Source organism: Nothoprocta perdicaria, unplaced genomic scaffold (assembly GCF_003342845.1).
Source record: "Nothoprocta perdicaria isolate Ctin4 unplaced genomic scaffold, notPer1 scaffold_120, whole genome shotgun sequence".
Taxonomy (NCBI): domain Eukaryota; kingdom Metazoa; phylum Chordata; class Aves; order Tinamiformes; family Tinamidae; genus Nothoprocta; species Nothoprocta perdicaria.
In genome coordinates, this window is record NW_020454317.1 from 1 (window position 1) to 21420 (window position 21420).

The 21420-nt window shown below is 44.8% G+C and overlaps 1 protein-coding gene across 1 annotated transcript; it reads right to left on the reverse strand.

The window, feature by feature from the left end:
* Positions 1-2976: 2976 nt before the first annotated feature.
* Positions 2977-19469, reverse strand: LOC112960111 (NADH-cytochrome b5 reductase 3). Its single transcript, XM_026054289.1, has 9 exons — positions 19419-19469; positions 15007-15138; positions 12801-12873; positions 11046-11152; positions 10241-10370; positions 8835-8918; positions 8642-8727; positions 6300-6399; positions 2977-4488 (listed from the first exon to the last, which is right to left on the reverse strand). The coding sequence occupies exons 1-9, from the start codon at positions 19437-19439 to the stop codon at positions 4316-4318; spliced, it is 906 nt and encodes a 301-aa protein (XP_025910074.1). The 5' UTR covers positions 19440-19469; the 3' UTR covers positions 2977-4315.
* Between the last annotated feature and the right edge of the window lie 1951 nt (positions 19470-21420).

A 21420-nucleotide genomic window follows, 5' to 3' on the forward strand; every position in this document is an offset into this window, starting at 1 on the left:
GCCCTTTGGAGTGCTTAACCCAGGTGTGGTCCATGCAGCTCAAAGGCTGAAGGACTGTCCTGGCTTTGCTGCTCCTCCCAGCAGATCGCACCCTGCCACAAACACTCCAAACAAACACTAACGCAAGAGCAAGCACTTTTCAATTCACTTCTTCAGCTTCTGTGTTGAAAAGGGAGCTGAGGAATGTATGACACAGCCAACAAAATGACCAATCAGCAATCCAGGATGTTCGGGAGTCGCGATCTGGGCTCCTCCTGGAGCTGAAAAGTGGCACCAAGCAAGACGGTGCTGCCAAGGGGGAGCAGAAGAGCAGCCTGGCAGACAGGCAGGCCCTCAGTCTGTTTTTCATGGGTACCGATGGCTTCTGGAAAACYGCGGCTGCACAGGAAAAAAATATACAGTCTGAAGGGGGTGGAGGGCAACGGATACCTAAACCTTCTTGTTGACAACAATGGCTTTGTGCACTGGCTGAGCAAAGGCTGCCTGTTGCTTTTCCAAYTCCATCCTCTCCCCCTCACCTTCCCGCTCTGCCCGTCACATCCCCTTAGGTCAGGACGGGGTGGCAGAAGCCAAGATGAGTCAGTCACTCTGGGTTTTGAAAGAACAGGCCCTACCTGCCAGCAAATGTGTTTATAGAAGGCATGGACTTTTTCCAGAACATTTTGTTTGCCAGACACCAAGCCTTGCCAGAACGCAATGAAAGCCCTGTCACCCCAAGCCAAGCTCCTTTGACTCACAGCCTTGTATTTGTGTGCACAGTCACAGAACCTTTGTTTTTCGTTAACAGGAGTTTGAGCCTTTAATAACAGAAATCCAGTGTTACTAATCGTTAAGATTAGGAATGAGCGTGAATGAGTACAGGGACCTCAGGCAGTTGTGCAGGAGTGTGCTGATTCACAACCAGGTGGAAAACCCTTCCCTGAGAAGGAAATAGGCTGTATGACAAGCCTGTTGCCTCTGCCTGATAACAATAAGCCCATGCCAGGGTCAGTGAGCCTGTCACGAAAGCATCTCAGCAGGGCCAACCTGCTGAAAGGCGCACAAGGGCCGCCTTGGCCCCAGCTGCACAGCCTGCTCTTTCCAAGCAGCTGTGTCAGGAGAAGCAGCAGCAGCAAACTGGGGCAGCTGCTGAAAGAAACTTGTAGAAAATCAACACACTGGGACCAAAACCAAGGATCCTGGTGAAGGCAGATTGCCTTTCTCACTAATGGAAGTGGGCCCCTGGCCAGGCATGGTAGCTGATCAGGCAGCTGTGGGAGGCACAATTAGCTCCCTTGGAATTTGTCTCAGTATGTTAGCAGCTAATCGTATTTATTCCCTTTCGTCTTGACGAGCATTTTATCATCTGTTGAACAGTGAAAGGGAAAACTGGTCGATTTTCAAACTGGTAAATTCACAGGCTTTGGTTAGGGGCCCCCGTGGCACTGCTACTTTCATAGTTCCTCTGCAGTAACTTCAGTGCATGTCAGTGTGGTTTTGGGGACACCACATTCCAGTTTTCTGGGCACGGGAGAAGCCAGGACAGCTGGGGCTGCTTAGGTTACTGCCCCACATCAAAGCTGGGCCCCAGCTCTGTGGGCTGTTGGCCACAGGCCCCAGCTGAGCCCAACACCAGCAGCAGGGCTGCTCCTGGTGGGAGGAACCGCGGGGCCTGCAGTGCCGCAAGCAGCAGCACAAACCAGCCCCAGGGGTCACGTTAGGGACTCTCCTCTTAGCTCCTTCCTCTCAGATCCTCTGTTGCAAACAGTGAAGAGCAGCTCAGAGGAAAGCCCTGCCCTGTGTGTCTTCACCAGCAGTGATGCCTCTTGGTGCATACTTGCCTATGGATTCCTTTTCTCTTGGCCAGCTTTCCACCAAAAGACCCTTTCATGCAGGAAGGTCACGTTTCTTCAGCTGCTGTGCAGGATCAGAAAGGAGGCTGGCAGAATGTGGCTGTCCTGCAACAAAACTAGAGCAATACTCACGTTTTCTGTAAGAGACAAATTAGCTCAAAGAATCGTACAAGTTGCACCAGTGACATATGTGACATGCAACAAGTGCTGTTGTACAGGACGACAAAAGAAATGGGACCAGGACTCACTATTATTTTAGGAAACTGCATTTTTTAAAAAAATCTTTTTTTTCCCCCCCATAAAAGGGCTCTATATTCAGAAGGGAGATGTACAAACACCAAGCTAATAAGACTGGAGCGGAGTGGTTGAGGGGAGGAGAAGCAGCGTGAGCTGCTCCCTGAGCTGGCGTCCAAACACAGCATCTCCACCAAACTCAAGCAAAGGAGCAGAAAAGCCCTTAGGTAACCAAAGCCAACAACCTGCTTGTGTGTGTGTGCTCGCAGTTTCTAGAGGGTTTTCCAAATACAGCTTGTCTCTTAAGGGGCTGGTGAACTTCTATGAAGATCATGCACTAAACAACAGCCAGGTGATTCACCTGCAAGGTATTTTATTTCTTACACAGATGTGAAAAAAAGCCAGTAATGCTGGAATATGCAGAATAAGTAATACAAAAGCAGGTGATGMTTAACCAGCTTGCTATTTTTGACAAGTAAACTTCATTAAATACAGTCATGGAAAAAAAAAAAAAACTATATTTATCCCACACTGATATAAACCCGCAGCAAGATAACTACATTCAATTTCCCACATTTTGCCTCATAATAAGACAGACTGAAAGTTAATTGAATCTTATTTCAACTTTGGAGCACTGTATTAAAAATAGTTTCAGAGGCAGACAAAAAAAATCCAAGATCTCAGATGCAACAGTCTAATTAATATATAAAAAAAGTAGGTTTAATAATATCCATTCCAGATTCCTTAAATACACTGCAGTATCGTTTTCTCCACTTAATTCACACTGAAAATTAACCTTTTAATTCCACAATACCCACCTGTCGCACAGGCACAAAAGGAAACACGGCAAGTTACAGCTTCCAAATACCTACCTGAATCCTGCAAGCAAGTGTCCTTACACACTGATCCAGGTAGCTCTCTAGCAGCCCCACTACTTGGCATTTCATTAACCATTCTTTCAAATCACCCCCCTTTCCATCACCAGAACAAGATTTTGAGTTTCAGGCACTCCTTGCAGAACAGCCATAGTCTGAGCAGCATCCCTGCTGTTCGGAAGCAGATGCTCCTGCAAGCAAGGTGCTGTAAGTTTACTACAGGTTAGGTTAAAAGCTGCTGTATAAAACAAATAAAAAAAAAAATCAGAGCTATGAAAAACAGTATCCAAGGAACAGCTCCRGACTCAGAGCGCCATTTGTTGCCATTAGGTGACTTAAAGCTTTTCCCATGCATCCTTTTCAAGCAAATCACTTGGAGTTTTGCCTGTGCTGGGCAGAAGCAGGGGAGGCTCCTGCAATGTGCGCTCAGCTCCTCTCRTTCCAGATCCATCTGTGGATAACAGGAAACCCAAAGCAGACCACCTTCACCACCCAGGTATTTCCCCTGCAGGGTGCATGCGAAACACCTACTTTGGTACTCCTATATCACCTCCTGCTATTTAAAAGTCAATCCAGAAGCTAGTATTTTTTTCAGCATTCAGTACACATCCGAGCCAGGATTTGTGGCTGTTTTGGAAGGGTGACTAAAACCTCCTGCTCGTCATAGTTCCTGGGAAGGGCTACTCCAAGTGGACAGCTGGGAAAAGCATCTGCATTTCAGAGAGGCCATTCCAAAATACACAGGAAACAAATCACGTGCTGCTCTCTGCCTCTCTGATTAACATGGCAACTTGCATGACGGGGTCACAAATGGCCATCCCTCAACTCAACGGTCACCTTGGAGCGTCTGTCRTTGTAAAGGCTACGCATACAAGGCAAACACTCCTGGCCTTCATGGTGTAAAAGCTCTGCAAGAATTAAGGCTGGCATAAGCAAGGTAAATAATCCAGCACATTCCATATATTTTCATATTTCAAATCAAATTTGGGGTATGCACAGTGCTGGGAAGCAGGACACGACTGCCATTTGATTACAGCACTAGTAAAGCGTAAACCAGAGTTTCAGCCCCCTAGGAAGCCACAACCCCCTTCCTTGGGTGGGATACCATCTTTCTGGAGAAGAGCCACAGCAAGTACAACATAACTGAGCAACCAGCACCTCTGCCCCCTGCAGCCCCGCTGTTTCTGTGCAAAACAGCACAATTTGAGTACAGTTAAGTGTCTTAACTCGCCAGAATTTGGAAAAACTGAAGCAACTTCAACCTAAATGCAGCTTCTCAGCACTGTGCATCAGCCACTCGTGTAACTTTGTCTTGTTCCCCATTAAGTGTTTTTTCCTCCCTTGCACACAAGATCACYGAGTTTTCCGCCTTCTTTAGAAGGAGAACCTCATGTCCTTGGTGTAGCCCAGTTTGTCCAAGTTGGGAATGCAGGCATACTGGATCATTGGAGGAGGGCCACACATGAGAATCAGAACATCATCCTGGGGGGGCGGCAGGTGATCTCTGATCATCTCTTGGTTCACATACCCTTCGCTGTATTCCCAATCTGTTCAAAAAAATGAAAGAGGGGAAAGAGGACAAAGATGAGGACAGAAAGAGGCAAGTCACTTTGCTAGGAAGTTTAGTGGATTTTTAAGGAACATTCTAGTCTGCAGTATTTGCACCCTCCACTCATGTGTCCTCATCACAATTACCCTACATGAAAGAACTGCCATTCTGTTTTTTAAGAYGGAAAACCCATGTATGGAGAAGCAGGGGCTAACTTAAAATATATATATATATATTTCTAAAAGCTGTGAAGAAATCTCAGAGCTGTGAACAGAATAAAAGTCTTCCCATCCGTAGTGCTGTGAAACGATTCCATCCACCCTCCTTATCCCACCGTTTACACGTTCATTACAAGAATTCTAGCCATAGGAACTTAATACCAGTTAATACCAGTCAGTTAATACCAGGTTAACTAGTCAGTTAATGCCRGTTTAGCTACCATATCCCCAAGCCTGGATGCAAACAAATGCTGGCCCAAAGCTGGCCCAGAAAACTACTTGCAGAAGGTGACATGATAGCAACAGACTGGGATCTGCAGCCCCTCTCCACCACTCCGTGGGAGGTGTAATCTTGGCCACAAGGTCAGAGCAGGAATACTGCTCTTCCCTTCTGCCCCAAACTGCCACTGTAAATATGTTTGTCAGCCTACAATGATTTGGGTGGGCATGGCAAGGAATTACGGAAGCACAGAATCAAGGAATGGTTAAGGTTAGAAGGGATGTCTAGAAATCATCTAGTCCAACCTACCCTGTTCTAGCAGGGACACCCAGAGCACAGGGCGACATCCAGGTGGGTTTGGAAGATCTCCATAGGAGACTCCACAACCTCCCCAGGCAGTCAGTTCCAGGGCTCTGTCACCCTCACAGGGAAGAAATTCTTCCTCGTTATGGAGATGGAGCTTCCTGTGTTGCAGTTTGTATCCACTTCCCCTTGCCCCGTCACTGGCCACCATTGAGAAGAGCTTTGCCCCTTCCTCCCTACATTCCCCCTTCATGAACTTATACGTGTTAATCAGATCCCCTCTCAGCCTTCTCTTCTCCAAACTAAACAGGCCCAGTTCACTCAGTCTCTCCTCATACAAGAAATGTTCCAGTCCCTTAATCATCTTTGTCGCTCTGGACCCTCTCTAGATGCTCTACGTCCCTCTTGTCCTGGGGAGCCCAGAGCTGCCCCCAAKACTCCAGGTGCRGCCTCACCAGAGCTGAGCAGAGGGGCAGGATCCCCTCCCTTGACCTGCTGGCCACACTCCTCCTGATGCAGCCAGGATCCCATTGGGCTTCTCGGCCACGAGGGCACTGCTGCCTCACGGTTACCTTAGTGTCAACCAGGACTCCCAGGTCCCTCTCTGTGGAGCTGCTCTCCAGCAGGTCAACTCCTATTCTGTACTGGTGCCTGGGCTTATTCCTCTCCAAATTGGGGAAGAGAGAAGGCCCTTTTTAGCCTTCCCTTTATGAGGCTTGCACGGCTGAGGGGGGCATGCACATTCCCTCTGCAGGTACTCCGCAGCAGCTGCCTTAACACGTGCTGCAAATGAGACAAAGTTACACCTGCGATTTCCCACTGTGAGAAAGGGAAGRCCACACTGGATCAGAGTAAACAATGGTAACTATTTGGCTGTAGTCATCAGAGGAACATTTCTGTTCAGCTGGGGCGAGTTTCATAGCTTTGGAAGCAGTGCCTGATTACATCTGGAATTTCAGTGCATCATATGAAGAATGACGTGGCACAGCAGACACATGTGGCCCATCACACATGGGCATTAAAGCTCATAACTTAAGGTTTCAGTGGTGGCACGATGTTGTATCTTACTTTCAGGTGCTCTGTCCAGCGTGTACCAAAGCTTAAAGCGAGTGGGATTCTGGACCTGGACCTCCTCCAGTTCGTTACGTAGCAGGATATCCTTCTCAGTCTGCAGGAAAAGGAAAACCAAGGATTACACTCACATTTCAGTACAGCCCTCAGGTGACCACTCACCATCAGCTACTCTTAGATCCTGTGAGACTGAGCAGATGATCCCACTCCGTTTGTGAAGCTAAAGAGAACAACGCAAGTTACTCCCAAGACTATCCAGAGGCAGAACCAATAATCAGACCCCAAACATCCCTGAACCTGGACCAATATGCAATGACTTCCCTTTAAAGAATAGAGCAAACCAAAGCAAGACCTGTATCCAACCACAGAACCATCCCTTACACAATGGGAAATAGCTGTAGGAATGCAGCTGTAGTAAAGAGGGAAAAAAAAGTTTCCCCCTTTAGGCACCCCTATTACAAAAACAGCCTTCATCAAAAATGAATCATCACAAGCATCTCACTATTCCTCCATACTGTACCATTCAGTTGGTATAATATCAAGTTTTCCACCTTCACCACTTCAAATATCACCAAATCTCACCACAGAGATTGATTAGCTTTTAAACAGGATGCAGAACAGCAAATACCTGAAAGGGTATCAAGTTCTGATTGGAACAACAAATGCTTTGCAGGGTGTCAGGTTCTGCTCCTCCCTGATGCAATATCACTGAAGACCAAAATAAAGCTTTATTCCCGTAAGAGCAGCTGAAGTTCAGGAGGGGAGGGACAGCGTAGCGGCTAAAAGTGGCATCCTCCTCCGCAGTCTTACTAATTTAGTGCTGTGACCACCAGGACATGGGGAATGGCAGGGGTGAGGGGGGCTGCAGCAGACACTATTGCCAAGAATGCACCTATTTCTGGACCTGCAAATGCACATGTTCCCAAAAGGCTGCTTCTGAGGCTCATCAGCCCACACAGGAGTCCAAAAGACTACACGTAAGAYGATCTAGGCAAGCCTAATACTGACCCACATACGTGGTCATCTATAATCAACAGAGCCTTTTCAGGACAGTCAAACCCAAATATCAGCAGAACACATACTAAAGGAAAGAGCTCTTCAACTCCACTCTGCCACCTTTGCTGACTGTCCCTTTGTCAGTGAGTTGTTTGTATTCCTGCAGTTACTAAGTCTGGGAGCTCTTTGAAGCCACAGCTTGATCCTTGTATCCTTTGACTTGCTACTAGACAGGCAACTGTTCCCTGAGTTTCTCCCCTAAGCAGCAGTAGGTTTTCCAGGTTCCTAAAACAGCTCCAGCTGAATTGCTCATGGCAAGTCTTCCTGCCCTGATACCTGCAACTGCTCCGCAGGCATCGACGGCTTTGTCTGCAACAAGAAGCACCAGAGGGCACTGCTAGCTTTCTTAACCGGGACAGCAGGAGCAGAGYGCTACCGCGAGGCTCGCACTGCCACATCGTCACTGCTGGGGGAGAAAAGCTGCAAAATCCAGAAAACGTTCAAGGGAAGTGAAAACATATCGAGTGTCAGAGGATAGAGGAATGACAGAGGAGAGCCTGAAGAAGCTAAAAATACARGCATGAATGTCACATAATCCAGACACAGCTAAGCATCAGGAGGGAGAAGTTTAAAAGCAAAATGGTAAATATTAGAGGAATGTAAAAAACAAGAGCACACTTCAGCACACCTAGACCACCCGGTGGGTTGCCTAGTTATTGASCAGGCCCATCACAAGTTCTCCTGGTTGAGAGAATCTTTTCCCTTTGCTCGACCCTGGCATGGTAGGCTTGGGGAGCAAAAAATAATGCATCAAGGACTGAAGGAGGAAATGGAAGAAGGGGGAGGAGAAAGCTGTGCAGAATCACCACTCACTCAAGTTCTAGGAAACTGCTGGAAATCGAAGTCTCTATCTCACATAATGTATTCTCATATAGAAAGATTCTACACAAAAAGTCCTGTTCTGCAGTTAAGGAATTGTATCTTCTAMAGGAAGCAGATGGCTACTTCTTTCAGGTAAAAAGCTTTGAAAGAACACACAAAAAAACATTAACAACTTGCACAAAGGACTCAGGAATCTTAAAGTGTTCATAAAATGGATTAGAAACAGAGCAGAGACACACAAGARAGCCAGCACTAAGTGGAAGAACTTTAGCATTTGGACAGTAAGGCTAATGCAAGAATTCATTACAGTGTTTTTACATACGGGAAGATTTTACTTTTCAGTTCATTCCTCTCTCAGGGTTCRTATTCCCATACTGTGCTTCCTCAGCAAGAGTTGCATTTGCCGAGTGGAGTCCTGTTTGTTAAGGAAAGAGTTATAACAGTAGTAAGGACAGGATTACCTGATTGGCAAACAGCAGCTGACAAATGGTGTGGTCATCCTTGTCTTTCATGATAGCTCGAATGATCTGCAGCATCGGTGTTATCCCTGAAAGAGAGGTGCAAGAGGACAAAGAAAGTGTGAGCAGCCGAAAATCCGAGCAAACACATCTGCCAGCTGCCAGAAACCAAGTGTGAATCTTTATATATACGTACCAGTCCCACCTGCGATCATCCCCACATATTTCACTTTTCTTAAAACTGGTTCAGCTTTCTTTTCCGGACGAATAGCAAACTGGCCTGAAAAAGAGAGATATATAGATATTGGTAAATATTATACAAATTCTGCAGAAAGCAGCAAACACTAGGTCCATGATACYTTCCCAGTTTGTACAATTTACTGACTTGGTTTCAGCCTTGTCACCCTCCCCCTTTCAGAACAGATTCTGAAAGGTTATTAGAGATTTTAGGACACATGATGATATTATCAAACACTGACACGAGTTATTACTCTGGCTGCAGCACTGAGYTGTCACTGCTTGCGTTTCTGTTTGCTCAAATCCCCTCCCTTCGATCACATCCAGAAGCCCAGATCTCTGGAAACAGTTCTACATAAAGAAACTAATCTGCTCRGCGAGCTGGTTGGCCCCAGGCAGGTTATTTAAAGGGAAACCCTCAATTTGCAAAGAAATGGAACTCAGCACCAGCAGGGTCCAAACAGTTATCCACCAGAACAGTCTGCACCTGGTGGAAGCAGCACATGGCTAGTGTGTGTGCTCCRTGGAGAGCACTGTGGGGCAGGGCAGAGCACGCACTGCCAGAGCCAAGCTTGAGAGAAAGCAACTGGTCTTTGAGTTTGCGCCTGCTCTGCCAGTAGTCTCGACTGATCCCCCTGCCTCTTCTCCCAAAACAGCTCAGCCCATAATCTTCTAAACTAAATAAGGCATATTTCATAGCACTCTATCTTCAAGTCAGATGATCAATACCAAACTGGACTGCTTGGATAGCATTGATTTTTTTGGGCCTAATTTTCCACATATATTAGAAAGGGTCAATAGTTACTCAGTTTCTTTATTTACTTAGTCTTTTTTGGTCCATTTAACAGCTTCAGCCAAACCTGATAGTGGACATGAAACTCCCAGAAACATCGTGTTTACACAGGAATGTAATTCATGCTATTCTCACAGGATAGCATGAACACAAACTGCTGCTCACAGTACTGCCAGAAGGCACTTGTGACACATTTGTGGTAGCACTGTACCTACCTGAAGCACTCCATGTTGGTATAAAAGTACTACTGCTAAAGTTAGTTCTCACTTGGAAAAACAGCCCTGGACCGCATAAACGCCAAGTATTTTTACGAGTATATAAACTATGTCCATATAAGTCAGAAACAAGTTCCCTTCTCTGAGAACTGTATCAAAAATAAACCCTTTTACATGTAACCCTTGTGCCACCAAGGATGGCTCTTGACTTAAGAGATTCACAATTTCTTTTGCACAGAAAAGACATGAACCCCAGTGAAAAAAGACAAACAGTACTACTATTCACCCATCAAAATCTTATATTGCTTCCCTGTGTTGGTTACTTTGGATAAACAATATCTCCCAAGTCTGCCTTGCCTTTTCCCTTGTAGACAAGCAGGCCGCTTGGTCCTCTGAAGTCAATAGTGTCCCCTATTTTCAGGCTGTCCAAGTACTGAGACATCTTCCCTCCGTCAGGGAACTTTGGATGGACACCTTTGAAGTAAATCTGGTAAAAATAAAAACGAAACAATTACTCTCACAGCTTTAATGAGCATTTGTCCTTATCTCTGGCATCTCTGGCATGTAAGTATTTATGCACTCATAATCCTCTTCCAAAGGACAAAAGGTCTACAAGAAGATATATTATCAAAGCAGATTCAATAGCCAAAAAAAAAGAGTATCAGACTCAGAGAACCAGAATCACGTAGGTGAGTTTTCTGATAATGCCAACCTTGGCCTGATTTTATTCACCTGAGCACAGACTGTAATAACTCTCTCATTTAGATTACTGTAACATAGAAAAGCTCTCCAAGCAACACAACTGACACCTGAGCTCAAGAACAAACAAACAAAAAGTCATCATGAATTCAAATAGAAAAACAAAAAGTCTGTTGACAGTTCAGTTGCAAAGAAATATTCCTCAAACTTGCTTATCTCAAGGTTAGAGTAACCAGAGAATGCACACCATCTACCCGAACATGCAGGTGTTTGCCCCCCAGTATTAGTGGGGGCACTAAAGAAGGTAACTGTACTTTACGCATTACGATGGCAAAAACCCATAATGGCAGATCACTGAACAGAACTTGGCACGTCAGGGTAAAATTAACCTCCACATAGCACTACAAGTGTCAAACTGGGCTCAGATGTTGCCCAGCTTAGTAAAATACAGTGATATTCTCACCTTGACAACAAGATCCACAAAGCCCTTGTCATCATCGCTGGAAACAGGAGTGTAGGGTCTAATGACCAGAGCCCCGTTGATCCGAGCAGACAGGTAGATATGCTGCCCTGCATGCAAGGGAGAAAAAGCAGCTCACACTCAAAGAGATTTTTCTTGCACTGCACATATCAAGTTGGCATACACTGCAAATCATGTCTCAAAGTTGACTTAACTACCTTGGTTTAGGGCAACATTTTTTCCCCTCTCATACTCCTGACRTTTTAACACCTTGCCAGAGTTGTTGTTAGCTATGTACAGATTCTACCTGGATGGGTAAATGATTCAGCTGCTGATCTTATGTCTGTCATGACTCATTCAATATTTTGGGGTATTTATATTTACTGAAACCTATGGACATGCCAAAAAAAAAAAAAAAAAGAGAAAAAAGGACAACTGTCTCTTGAAAGTGCGATTCACATTTCATTAACACAAGCTACAAGAAACTGTTCTTACTTCCACAAGGGATGGCTCAAGTCTACCAGGACAAGTAGCGCTCTTCCAGCTGCCATTGCTAAGACCCCCTAGACATAAAGCAGCATGAGTGAAAACAAAAAAGCAGGAATAGATGCTCCTGCAGAAAAGAAGGAAAAACACTACTTTATGCTCCTTCTTGTTACAGCTTTATCCCATCACTGACAGGACAGCTGATGTTGGGGAGCATAAGGATGCTCCTTAGAGTCAATAAGCTAATTGACTGTACTCTCAGTTACCTAGAAGGATGAAACTAYAAAAGATCCTACTCATTATCAATCACATTTCTCTGTCACTCCAGCTRGCTATTACAAGTGAAACGCTGGTGCTGGACCAGACCTGAGGGTGCTCTCCAATATTTGTCCCAAAAGTGCAAAGTCTTATTCCCAGCTGCTCTTACCACTCTCCCCAGTTCACAGCTTCCCTTCGTTTCAAAGTCCCTCCTCTACAGCCAGGGGAAACTAGCTGTGCCCTTCATCATTGCTTAAGAGGATCACAGCAGGCCCCCCAAAAAAGGTGAACCTGGACATAATACAGGGTAATACTGCAGAGATGCTAATGACTACCACCAGGTAACTCTGATCTGCAGAACATTACAGGAGATGGCTAAAGCAGAACTCCCTAGCAAACACAGCTCCTAGTTATATGCTTTTCAAATAAGCAGTAAGAAACAGTTGCACTAAGCTATCACAGAAGGTAACAGGGCTTGTGGCAAAGAGTAAGGAAACATCTACTCCATGGTGATTAAAAAATTCCATGAGACTGCCTGCCAGTCCCAAGGTTAGCAGATCACTTGGCAAAAGGCATAAATTACAGGAGAGAAGCAGCTATAAGCATTGCCTTCTGGGATGGAAACAGACCACAGAAAACAAGCACTGTGGGAATAATACTCAGTGGAAAGCTGAGACTGAAAAATATCACCAAAGATCAACATTCATTTCTATTGCATTCAAAGAAACAAGCGGGATGCACACGCTCTGTAAGGACACTACTTCAGACACTGCTGGTGACTCACAGGAAAGTTTGACAATGCCATAAAYACAGGCTGATGACTCAAGCAACAGAGAGTATTTCAGATTCAACAGTACAAACTGGAAAGGAAAAAAAAAACCCTTGGCATCACAATGCAAGCTAATATAATAACCTTTAAAATATCCGAGTCTCTCTTGCAAACCACATTTCAGATTTCTGCAAYGAGTCTAATAAACAACGCTGGGATTCTTGGCAGGGAAAAAGAGGGCATACCTATAGGGAGGCCCAGAATATGATCTGGAGAAGGAAGTGCAAATCGAAATCTTCTCGTGTCATGACTAATTTCCTGAAAGAAGAAAAGAAAAAATAAACTACTGAGTTGTTGGCATTTGATGCTTGCAATTTCATTTTTAAAACTGATACGCTTCTAAGGCTTGTTGCAAGGTTAAATATTTGGGGGACAGGAGGATCCTAACTGAAATTCTGGTATAACGTAAGTAGATAATAAGTAAAAGAACTCCATAGAATGCTGCAGCTTACATCGAGAGTGAACTTTTCATTCAAATCCAGGGAAAATTTAATTTTTCCTCAAAATATTTAGAAGTAGCACAGGAAAACACATGCACATGACAAACAGAAAGAGCTTGTAGACACATATTTAAATGTTAACAGAAAGACTTGGTAAGATACCTGCAAATCAATCTAAACAGTAACTTTCTAAATGGTGCCAACATTTACATTGTCTTCTGTGAGGCTGCCCCGGGACAAGAACCTGGTCAGTTCATTTCTCATGTAGAGTTTAAATATGAGGGAGCTCAATATCAAAAAYATTATACCAGAAATGTCTCAATCAGATGAATCAATCATTTCAATGTAGTAGACGACTTGAGAAGGCACTAGTGCATTGCAAGAAGATTAGGATATCTAACGGACACTGCTTTGAGATAAAAATGCCCAGCTACGCTGGCTGGCTACAGTTAGCTATAATTAGTTCATCTGACTGCATGATATTACAAACAGTAGAGTGATGAATATCAGCAAGGTTAAGAGGAATCCTGGAAACTTTTTAAACATTGGGGTTTTGGGGCAGGCTGAGCAAGCACTGAGAGCAACAGTGCAAGGTGCAGCCAGCTTAGCAGAAGCCCTCCTGCATTTGAAGGTAAACCCTGGTCAAACACACAGATTTSTTGAGCAGACTCCTCCTTTGCACTGAAAGCCATTATTCTTTTTTTAAATGACATTAAAATGTCCTTATATAAATTATAGGTATTTTTAGAATACCGTTCTCAGCAATTTTCAATCAATTGTAAAACAAACTGTAGTATTCCACAAATTCTATTTTACTTCCTCTTTCACTTACCTGTGGATATGGCAATAGAGAAATGTATTACCAGTGGCCACAGGGTTTGCAACAGATTTTTGGCACAATATTAGAAAGCACTACTGAAAACAGTGAGCAGATAACACAGGAATTCTGGTACCAAGTTATCATTCTTTTCAAAGCAACTTCTGTTTCTGGGATATATTTTCCATTTATACGCAAAAAAAAAAAATATATCATTCAAATACTCCCAGCTGATCAAGGTATCAAATTTCAGCTGGTTACAGAAGGGCTATTCCTCCACCACAAGACAAAAAAAAGTGTTCATGAAATAACAACCAAGGACAGTGTGAAAAATCAGTATTTAGAAAAAAAAAAAAGAGTGATTTATTTTCTGTTATAAACTGGTATCTCAGGAAACTTCAAGCACTTTCATGAAATTTATGAAGCTTCACGTCATGACAAGAAGTACCTCAAGCTTCATTCCCTTCTGCAGACTGCATCTGCCACCACCTATTGTGACAGGCTTCGGGAGGAGATGGGGAGTACGTAGTAACAGCACTGTTGCAATATGCGTGGGATGTAAATCCAGCAAGGGAGCTCTGCCCAAGCTGTAGGGGAACTTTAAATTTCCAAGAAACCAAGTTCACAATCTTGATAATTGTTTCTTTTACAGACAGAACAAAACACTAAACTCTCAACGCCTTCTGCATATGTTGAAGAAAGCACTTTTCCAGTCTGACGTCCTTTTTATCAAAATCATTCTGATTTTTTTTGGCTACCCCCACCTGTGGCAAATATTTAAAAACCATGCTGGTTAAAAAAAAAAAAAAAAAAAAAAACCACAACACTAGAGATGTCCTCAGGTATAACTTCACAGCTAAACGCCAAGATTCCTATCTCATACTTGTGATGTTCAGTTTATTTAAAGGAAATCTGCTTTTTTTTTAATCTATTAAGCACAAGGCATTTATAAATAACTTCCTTAAAATATAAACATTTGCATGATTAGAAACAAAACTCAGTAACCTTCAAAACATCTACAACTCCCAGTAAGTTGCAGAGCTGCCACCTCATTACCAAGGTTTAGGATGCTATAAGCACGTCAGAGGATTCACAGAGGGCCGTTTACACACTCAGCACCGCAGCGGGACCCACCTCTTTATCAATCAGCCTCAAGGCATACTTCACTTCAGGATCCTTCAGAGTAATTGCAGGATGAGGATTTCTGAAAATCCTCGTGAAGGTCCAGTAGATTAACCATAATGGGTAAGTCACGATCCGGCCCAACTGTGGCAATACAAGAAAGAGTGTTAGCACCACTGTTTGCACAAGAAGGAAAGGATATTTTGGAGAGGAGGAAAAAAACGAGTTCGACACAGCAACTCTAACAGCCCAAAAGAGAACTCTGTTTCTGTGTGCTAGCAATATGAGCAGGAAGCATTAAAAAAAAATGCCATTAAGTGTAACAGGTTTGCTTTGTAAGCACGTAGGGTTAACTCTTGAGCTTGCTTTTGACCTGTCATACTACAACACTTGTCAGATGGAGCCACTGCAGCTGAGGGCAGACTTCACCCGCTGTGTTCAGAGCCCCAGTTCAAGTTTCAGCACACGGGAGCAGCCTCTGCCCATGCACTGCACCAGGCTCTGCCCAGGTACTGCATCACCAAACAAATTCTCCCTAACTCCACACTACTGGCCAGTAGTAAGGGCTAGTGCACAGACCATGTAGTTTTGGGGGATTCATCCATGCAGGATGAAGAGATCATGCAGCTGCATGACAGCTAGAGGTGGTGATGGAAAGAGAGAGGGAGAGAAAAAAAAAAAAAAAATCACATAACAGCCGTGGCTGGAAGGGGCCTCTGGAGATGTCCCAGTTCAACCCACCTACTCAAAACAAAGTCAACTGCAGCAGGTTGCCCAGGAGCATATCCAGGCAGATTTCAAGCATCTCCAGCTTTGGAGTCTCCATGACCTCTCTGGACAACCTGCTCCAGTGCTCATTGAACAAAACAGTTAAAAAAAGGTGGTTTTTTTTTTTTTTTTCTCCTTCTGTAGATTCAGACAATCTCCTGTGCTTCAGTTTGCGCTGTTGCCTCTTATCCTCTCACTAGGCACCATTGAAGACAGTCCGGTCCCATCCTCTTTATACTCTCCCTTCACATGCTTACGTGCATTGATAAGAARCCTCCTGAGCCTGCTCTTCTTCCAGGCTAAACACTCCCAGCCACTCCTCATGTGACARAGGCTCAAATTCCTTCATGTCCTGGTGGCCTTCCATGCCACTGGTAAGAGCATGTTTGTCTTGTGTTGTGGAGTCCAGACATGGACCCAGCAGTGGAGATACAGCCTCACCAGCGCTAAGCAGAGGCCAGTACCTTGGCCTCCAGTGCCCGCTCCTAGGGATACTTTTCTTGMAAAGTTAGCTAAGCACCGTAACAGCCTAAGACACCACCTTGGTTAGTGATTCTGAAGAACAACGTGGGTGAATAGCTGGCAGAAACAGTTTAGGTAGACTTGATCCTAGCCTAGGACGGGAGAATAAATCGAACTGCCACTTCTTGGAAAAAAAATCCTAGCCTAGGACGGGAGAATAAATCGAACTGCCACTTCTTGGAAAAAAAAAAAATCCAAACTACTTAAATAGCATATATACATATTTACTGATTTTTAGAGAGTTCAGASTCTGGGCTGCTTTCACTTTCATATTTCTCTAAGTGTGACAGCTGTTAACACATCAGACTGTCAGGAAGCCATGAAAAAATGTCCTAGATTATTATTAAAACTGTAGAAAAAAAGGCAAAGCATAAGTTCTTTCTTCTCAAAATGCAGACATATAGATTTGAAAGATATCAACAGCAGCTTGAAAGCACACCATGTCTCTCTCTCTCACACACACACACACACACTGCATTTTTCTCCTTTATTTGCAGATGCTGTGAACACAACTTGTAAGTTTCAGCTTTTTCAGAGAAAAAGAATGTTATTCTGGAATTCCTGCAAAGCCATTAGATTATAGCAGCTGTGGGAAGAACTTTTATTATTTTGTCAGGAAAAGGAGGAAAAGAGAATCAAAGTGAGATGCATCTGATAGTRAAGTAAGAAAAGTGAGTAAAAGGAAGTGTCAGAGCAGCAAATAAGTTATAGTGAGAACTGCAACAGGTGACTAAGACCTTGTGGAGACAGTAAATCGAGTCCACAACAGATGAAGTCGCAAACGTGATATTAAGATGTTAGAATAGTTTTATTTAAAGAAAGWGCCATCTTCCATGAGCAAAAAAGCAGCTGTGATCTAGCAGCTGATCCTCTGAATTMGGGAACTTTGGCTCTGTCCCAACTCAAGTACAAGTGTGCTTGCTGACACAGAGGCCAAGGAAGACAGGAGAGTGAAAYTGGAAATGGCATTCCTGTAAATCAGTTTCTCCACCTGTAAGAGAGAGGGAAATCTTTTCTCCTACCCTTGCAAATAGCTTTTGGGTCACCACATGTCAGGTGCAAACTACCCTTATTATGTCTCCTTTAGTAAGCACTTGTCTCTTTCTTCCCAAAGGTGCATAACCATCACTATTTGAAGCAACTCAGGGGGTAACAAAATCTGTTTCAGAGAATGAAGGTTAACTTCAGTATATCCTTTTAACACAACATTACTCTAATGGAAGGCAATTTGTTAGTCACCATCAGCTAATGAAAGAGCCCCATAAATTTAGCCTGGAAAGGAAATGCACACCCATCAATACAGAACCACTCTGAATAAGGAGCTAGAAGCGCAGTGTTTCTGCTTCTTGGAGGCAGAAAAAGAATTACAAGTTAAAAGACTTCAAAAACAGAAAGGAAAAGAAAGTCTTGCTAAGGGAACACAGAACGTTCTTAACCCWGAGAGTGTATTCTTTCACCACAGGGTTTATGAAGATAACCAGAAGAGCTGCACTGAAGCTATGGACGCTGCATTAATTTGCAGCACTGACCAGCTTCTGATAAGGCCAGCAGAGGTGATTCATAGTTTCCGGCAACACAAAGCTTTGTTAGCAAAGATTATAAAAAATAATAACAGAAAATTAATAATAGAACTGGAATCTTTACTAATGGAAACTGACTGCTGAGGGAAAACAAGAAACGGCCACAAGAAGAAAAACCATGGCAAGGCCGCCAGCCCTTTCCCCTAAGGCGTGGCAAGTAGGGCATAGTTAAATGTCTGGAATTGTCTCAGGAAACATGTTTTAGAGCCAGAATTAATTGAGATCCAAGAACATCTGAAGAAGGGGCAACATTTAAATCTGAAACCATTGTAAACTGAGTAAGCTTATGGCAGGGTATTCCACCAACTGTTCTGCAAACAATCAAAATAAATGCTTCAAAAATAATCTTGTACCCTCAGCCCCAACACCCCCACTCCTACGTCTTCACCCCAATCCCATTTTTTAAATAAATTTGAGTAAACATTCTTCTCAGTTGAAGACGATAAAAGGATTAAGGGCTGGGCATTTCTTTACTTAAAAAAAAAAAAAAAAAAAAGAGATAGATAAAGCTACAGAAGTAATTCAATAAATTGCTACACCCAGTACATTTTACACCCACCTCCACTCTGTTCCTCTCATGAACCTAGAGGCAGAATTGCTTAAGCAGGTGCATCAAAGGAATGAAATGACAGTCAGGAAGCTGCTAGAAAAAAGGGTGATGATGCGTGCTATAAACACAGGAGAATCACAAGTCTCTCTTAGCAAACTTAGAGATCTCCACCCCCCAACAACAGCTGCAAGGCTAATGGATTTAAAGCCTCTAGTTTGGAAACTGAAATAAAAAATTTAAAAAAAAAATGCTCAGGAAATTGAGAAACGCAATATATYCAACATAACACTCAACACAACAACCATTATTCTATACACCAGAATGCCCAGTGTTCACGGAAGCACAAATACTAAGGGCTATGGGAGTCAACAATGAGAAGAATGTCACAGACCCACCCTACTGTTAGGGTGKTTAAGGAGGGAGCAAAACAGATGCCTTCTTTGTCCTTCCTACGTTATCAGTATCTAGGCACCAGATATACCAGGAACCTTGACTATCTCTCCAACCCATCTGGATTGCCTTTATTTTACAGAATAAAGAAACCTTGACAGCAGCAAGAGCACAGCCAACACTGCCGAGTCACAGTGCAGTTTTATCTGTGTATATATAAATAGGCATATAAAGTTTGCATATGCATACACACACACAAACCGCAGCAAAACACCACGGCTCCCTTCCCACCCACACCCAGGCCTCAGTGAACAAGCTTATGGCCTTAGGCAAACTCCACGCAGCTCCAAAAACCGCGGCAAGGCAACTTTTAGTATTAAGAGACTTGAAAAACGGATTTCCAGATGGAGGGAGCCCGGGTAGTGCTGTCAGCAGCGAGGAAACAACRTCAGGGCAGCCGGGACCCCGAACGCCGGCCATTCAAAGGCTGCATCACCATTAACGGCCGCCGCCGCCCGTTACCGCGGCCGCCCGCAGCCGTTGCCCGCCGGTGTACGGCGGTGCCGAGGGGCAGCGGGCTCACCCGACCCCGGACCCCCGCGCCCCAGACCCACCGTGCTGAGCTGCGCCCCCATGGCGGCCCCTGCGAGATGCGGAAGGGCGGCGCCCCGCCCCGCCCCGCCCGCGTGCCCGCCGCTCGGCCAATCAGCGCCGCGCGCCTCCTCGCCGCGGCCGTTGGCGACCGTTACCGGCCGTTGGCGGGAGGAGCCATGGCCTCCTGCCTTGTGGGGCCTGGCCGTTGCAGGCGTTACCGGCCGCCCCGGCGCCGCCTCTCTGCCCGCCGCCCGTCCGCGCTGCTCCCGAGGGCTCCCTGCCCTCCTGCATCCGTCCCGCCCGGCAGCCCGGGCGAGGGGACGGAGCCCGCCAGGGGGCAGCCGAGGTTTAACTCTGTTACGGCCGCCGGAGCAGCGCGGCGGGACGTGTGGAAATACCGTTATGGAGACAGCAACGGTAGCCGCAAACGCCGCTAAGCACGGCTGCTTGGGGTGCTCGGCGTGTTCGCCTGCTGTGCATTTTAGCAAACAGTCTAAGTCCCAATGTCTCTTTACGATAATAAAAAAAGGAAAGCTTCTTTATAACAACATTGCCTCACAATTGCCTCATATGTATGGCCAATTTCTTAGGCCTCCACATCTGCTGCTTACACTCCTACAAAATGAACCCCCAGATGTGATTCCGATTAAGTCACTGATCATAGAATCATTATGGTTGGAAAGGACCTCCAAGATCATCGAGTCCAACAGTGAGTCCCTGCACACCATGCCTGCTAAACCATGTCCCTAAGCGCCTCTCCTACACGTGTCTTGAGCGCTGCCAGGGACGGTGACTCCACCACTTCCCCGGGCAGCCTGTTCCAAGGCTGCACCACTCCTTCTGTGTCGAAATTCTTCCTAATGCCTGACCTGAACCTCCCCCGGCGCAACCTCAGGCCGTTTCTTCTTGTCCTAGCGCTAGTTATCCTGGAGAAGAGATCGGCACCAGCCTCACGACAACCTCCCTTCAGGCAGCTGTAGAGGGAGACAAGGTCTCCCCTGAGTTTCCTCCAGAATTTAGAATAGGAGATGTTTTCAAACAGGCCTCAGGAAAATTTGTTTTACGATGACACGTACAAATGATTGACTTAGTAAACAAATGCATATTTTTATCTATGATGAAGGTAAAAAAAAAAACCCAAACTCTTCAATGTGTATGTTGTAACCTCCAATAAAGTCAATGACTCTTAGATACAGTTTCTCCTACCTGCAGAGCCTATACTTGATGGTCCTAATATTAAAAAAAAAAAAACAGTAACAAGAGGTGCTTCTGTGCTCCCTGGTCGCTCAGTTCGAGGGGGGGAATTGAGCCGCCTCACTCTGCAGTGCCTGCTCTCTCTCAGCCTGGTTTCTCCCCACGTTTGCTGTCTGCCAAGGTGACTGCTCCGGTCAGAGACCAGTCATCATCCACAACTTAACCACTCAGTCTGGGGATTAGCGCTGGTAAACAGAAGCAGGTTGTTGAGCCAAAGTGAAGATAAGCAGGTCACATCACTGCAAGGAGGTGAAAAGTCTCCTAGTCTCTGCAGATGTTTTTGCCTGCCCCCTGGAAGATTAAGAAAACATTGCCAGGTCTCTTTAGCAGAGAAAGTCATCACATAGTGTTGGCAAAATCATTCTCTGGACAGTTAGGGTTTTCTTAATCGCCTTGTTTGGGTTAGAGCTGGTAAAGACACGGACAGATTCGACGTTGTTTCCATTAGCCTTTGGCCAGCTCTTAGTTTCTGCTGGCAAGAGAACATTCTATATGTTTGGGGATCCTCAAGATTTTCGTAGCCTAACAGTTAAATCATAGGACAGTCTTTAGCTATAAAATTGCTAAAGATGCTACTGATCCGACCTGGCAGATAGGCAGATTTGGTAGGATCAAATTGATCCCTGGCGTTACTTGGTTTGCAAAGATGTCATTGAATCAAAGAATCATTTAAATCTGCTGACTCCAATGGAGGTGCTGCTTGTAAAGGAAAATTCCCTGGGCTCTCAAACTCTCTTTCTGCCCATGTCATTAAAGGAGTTAGGACTT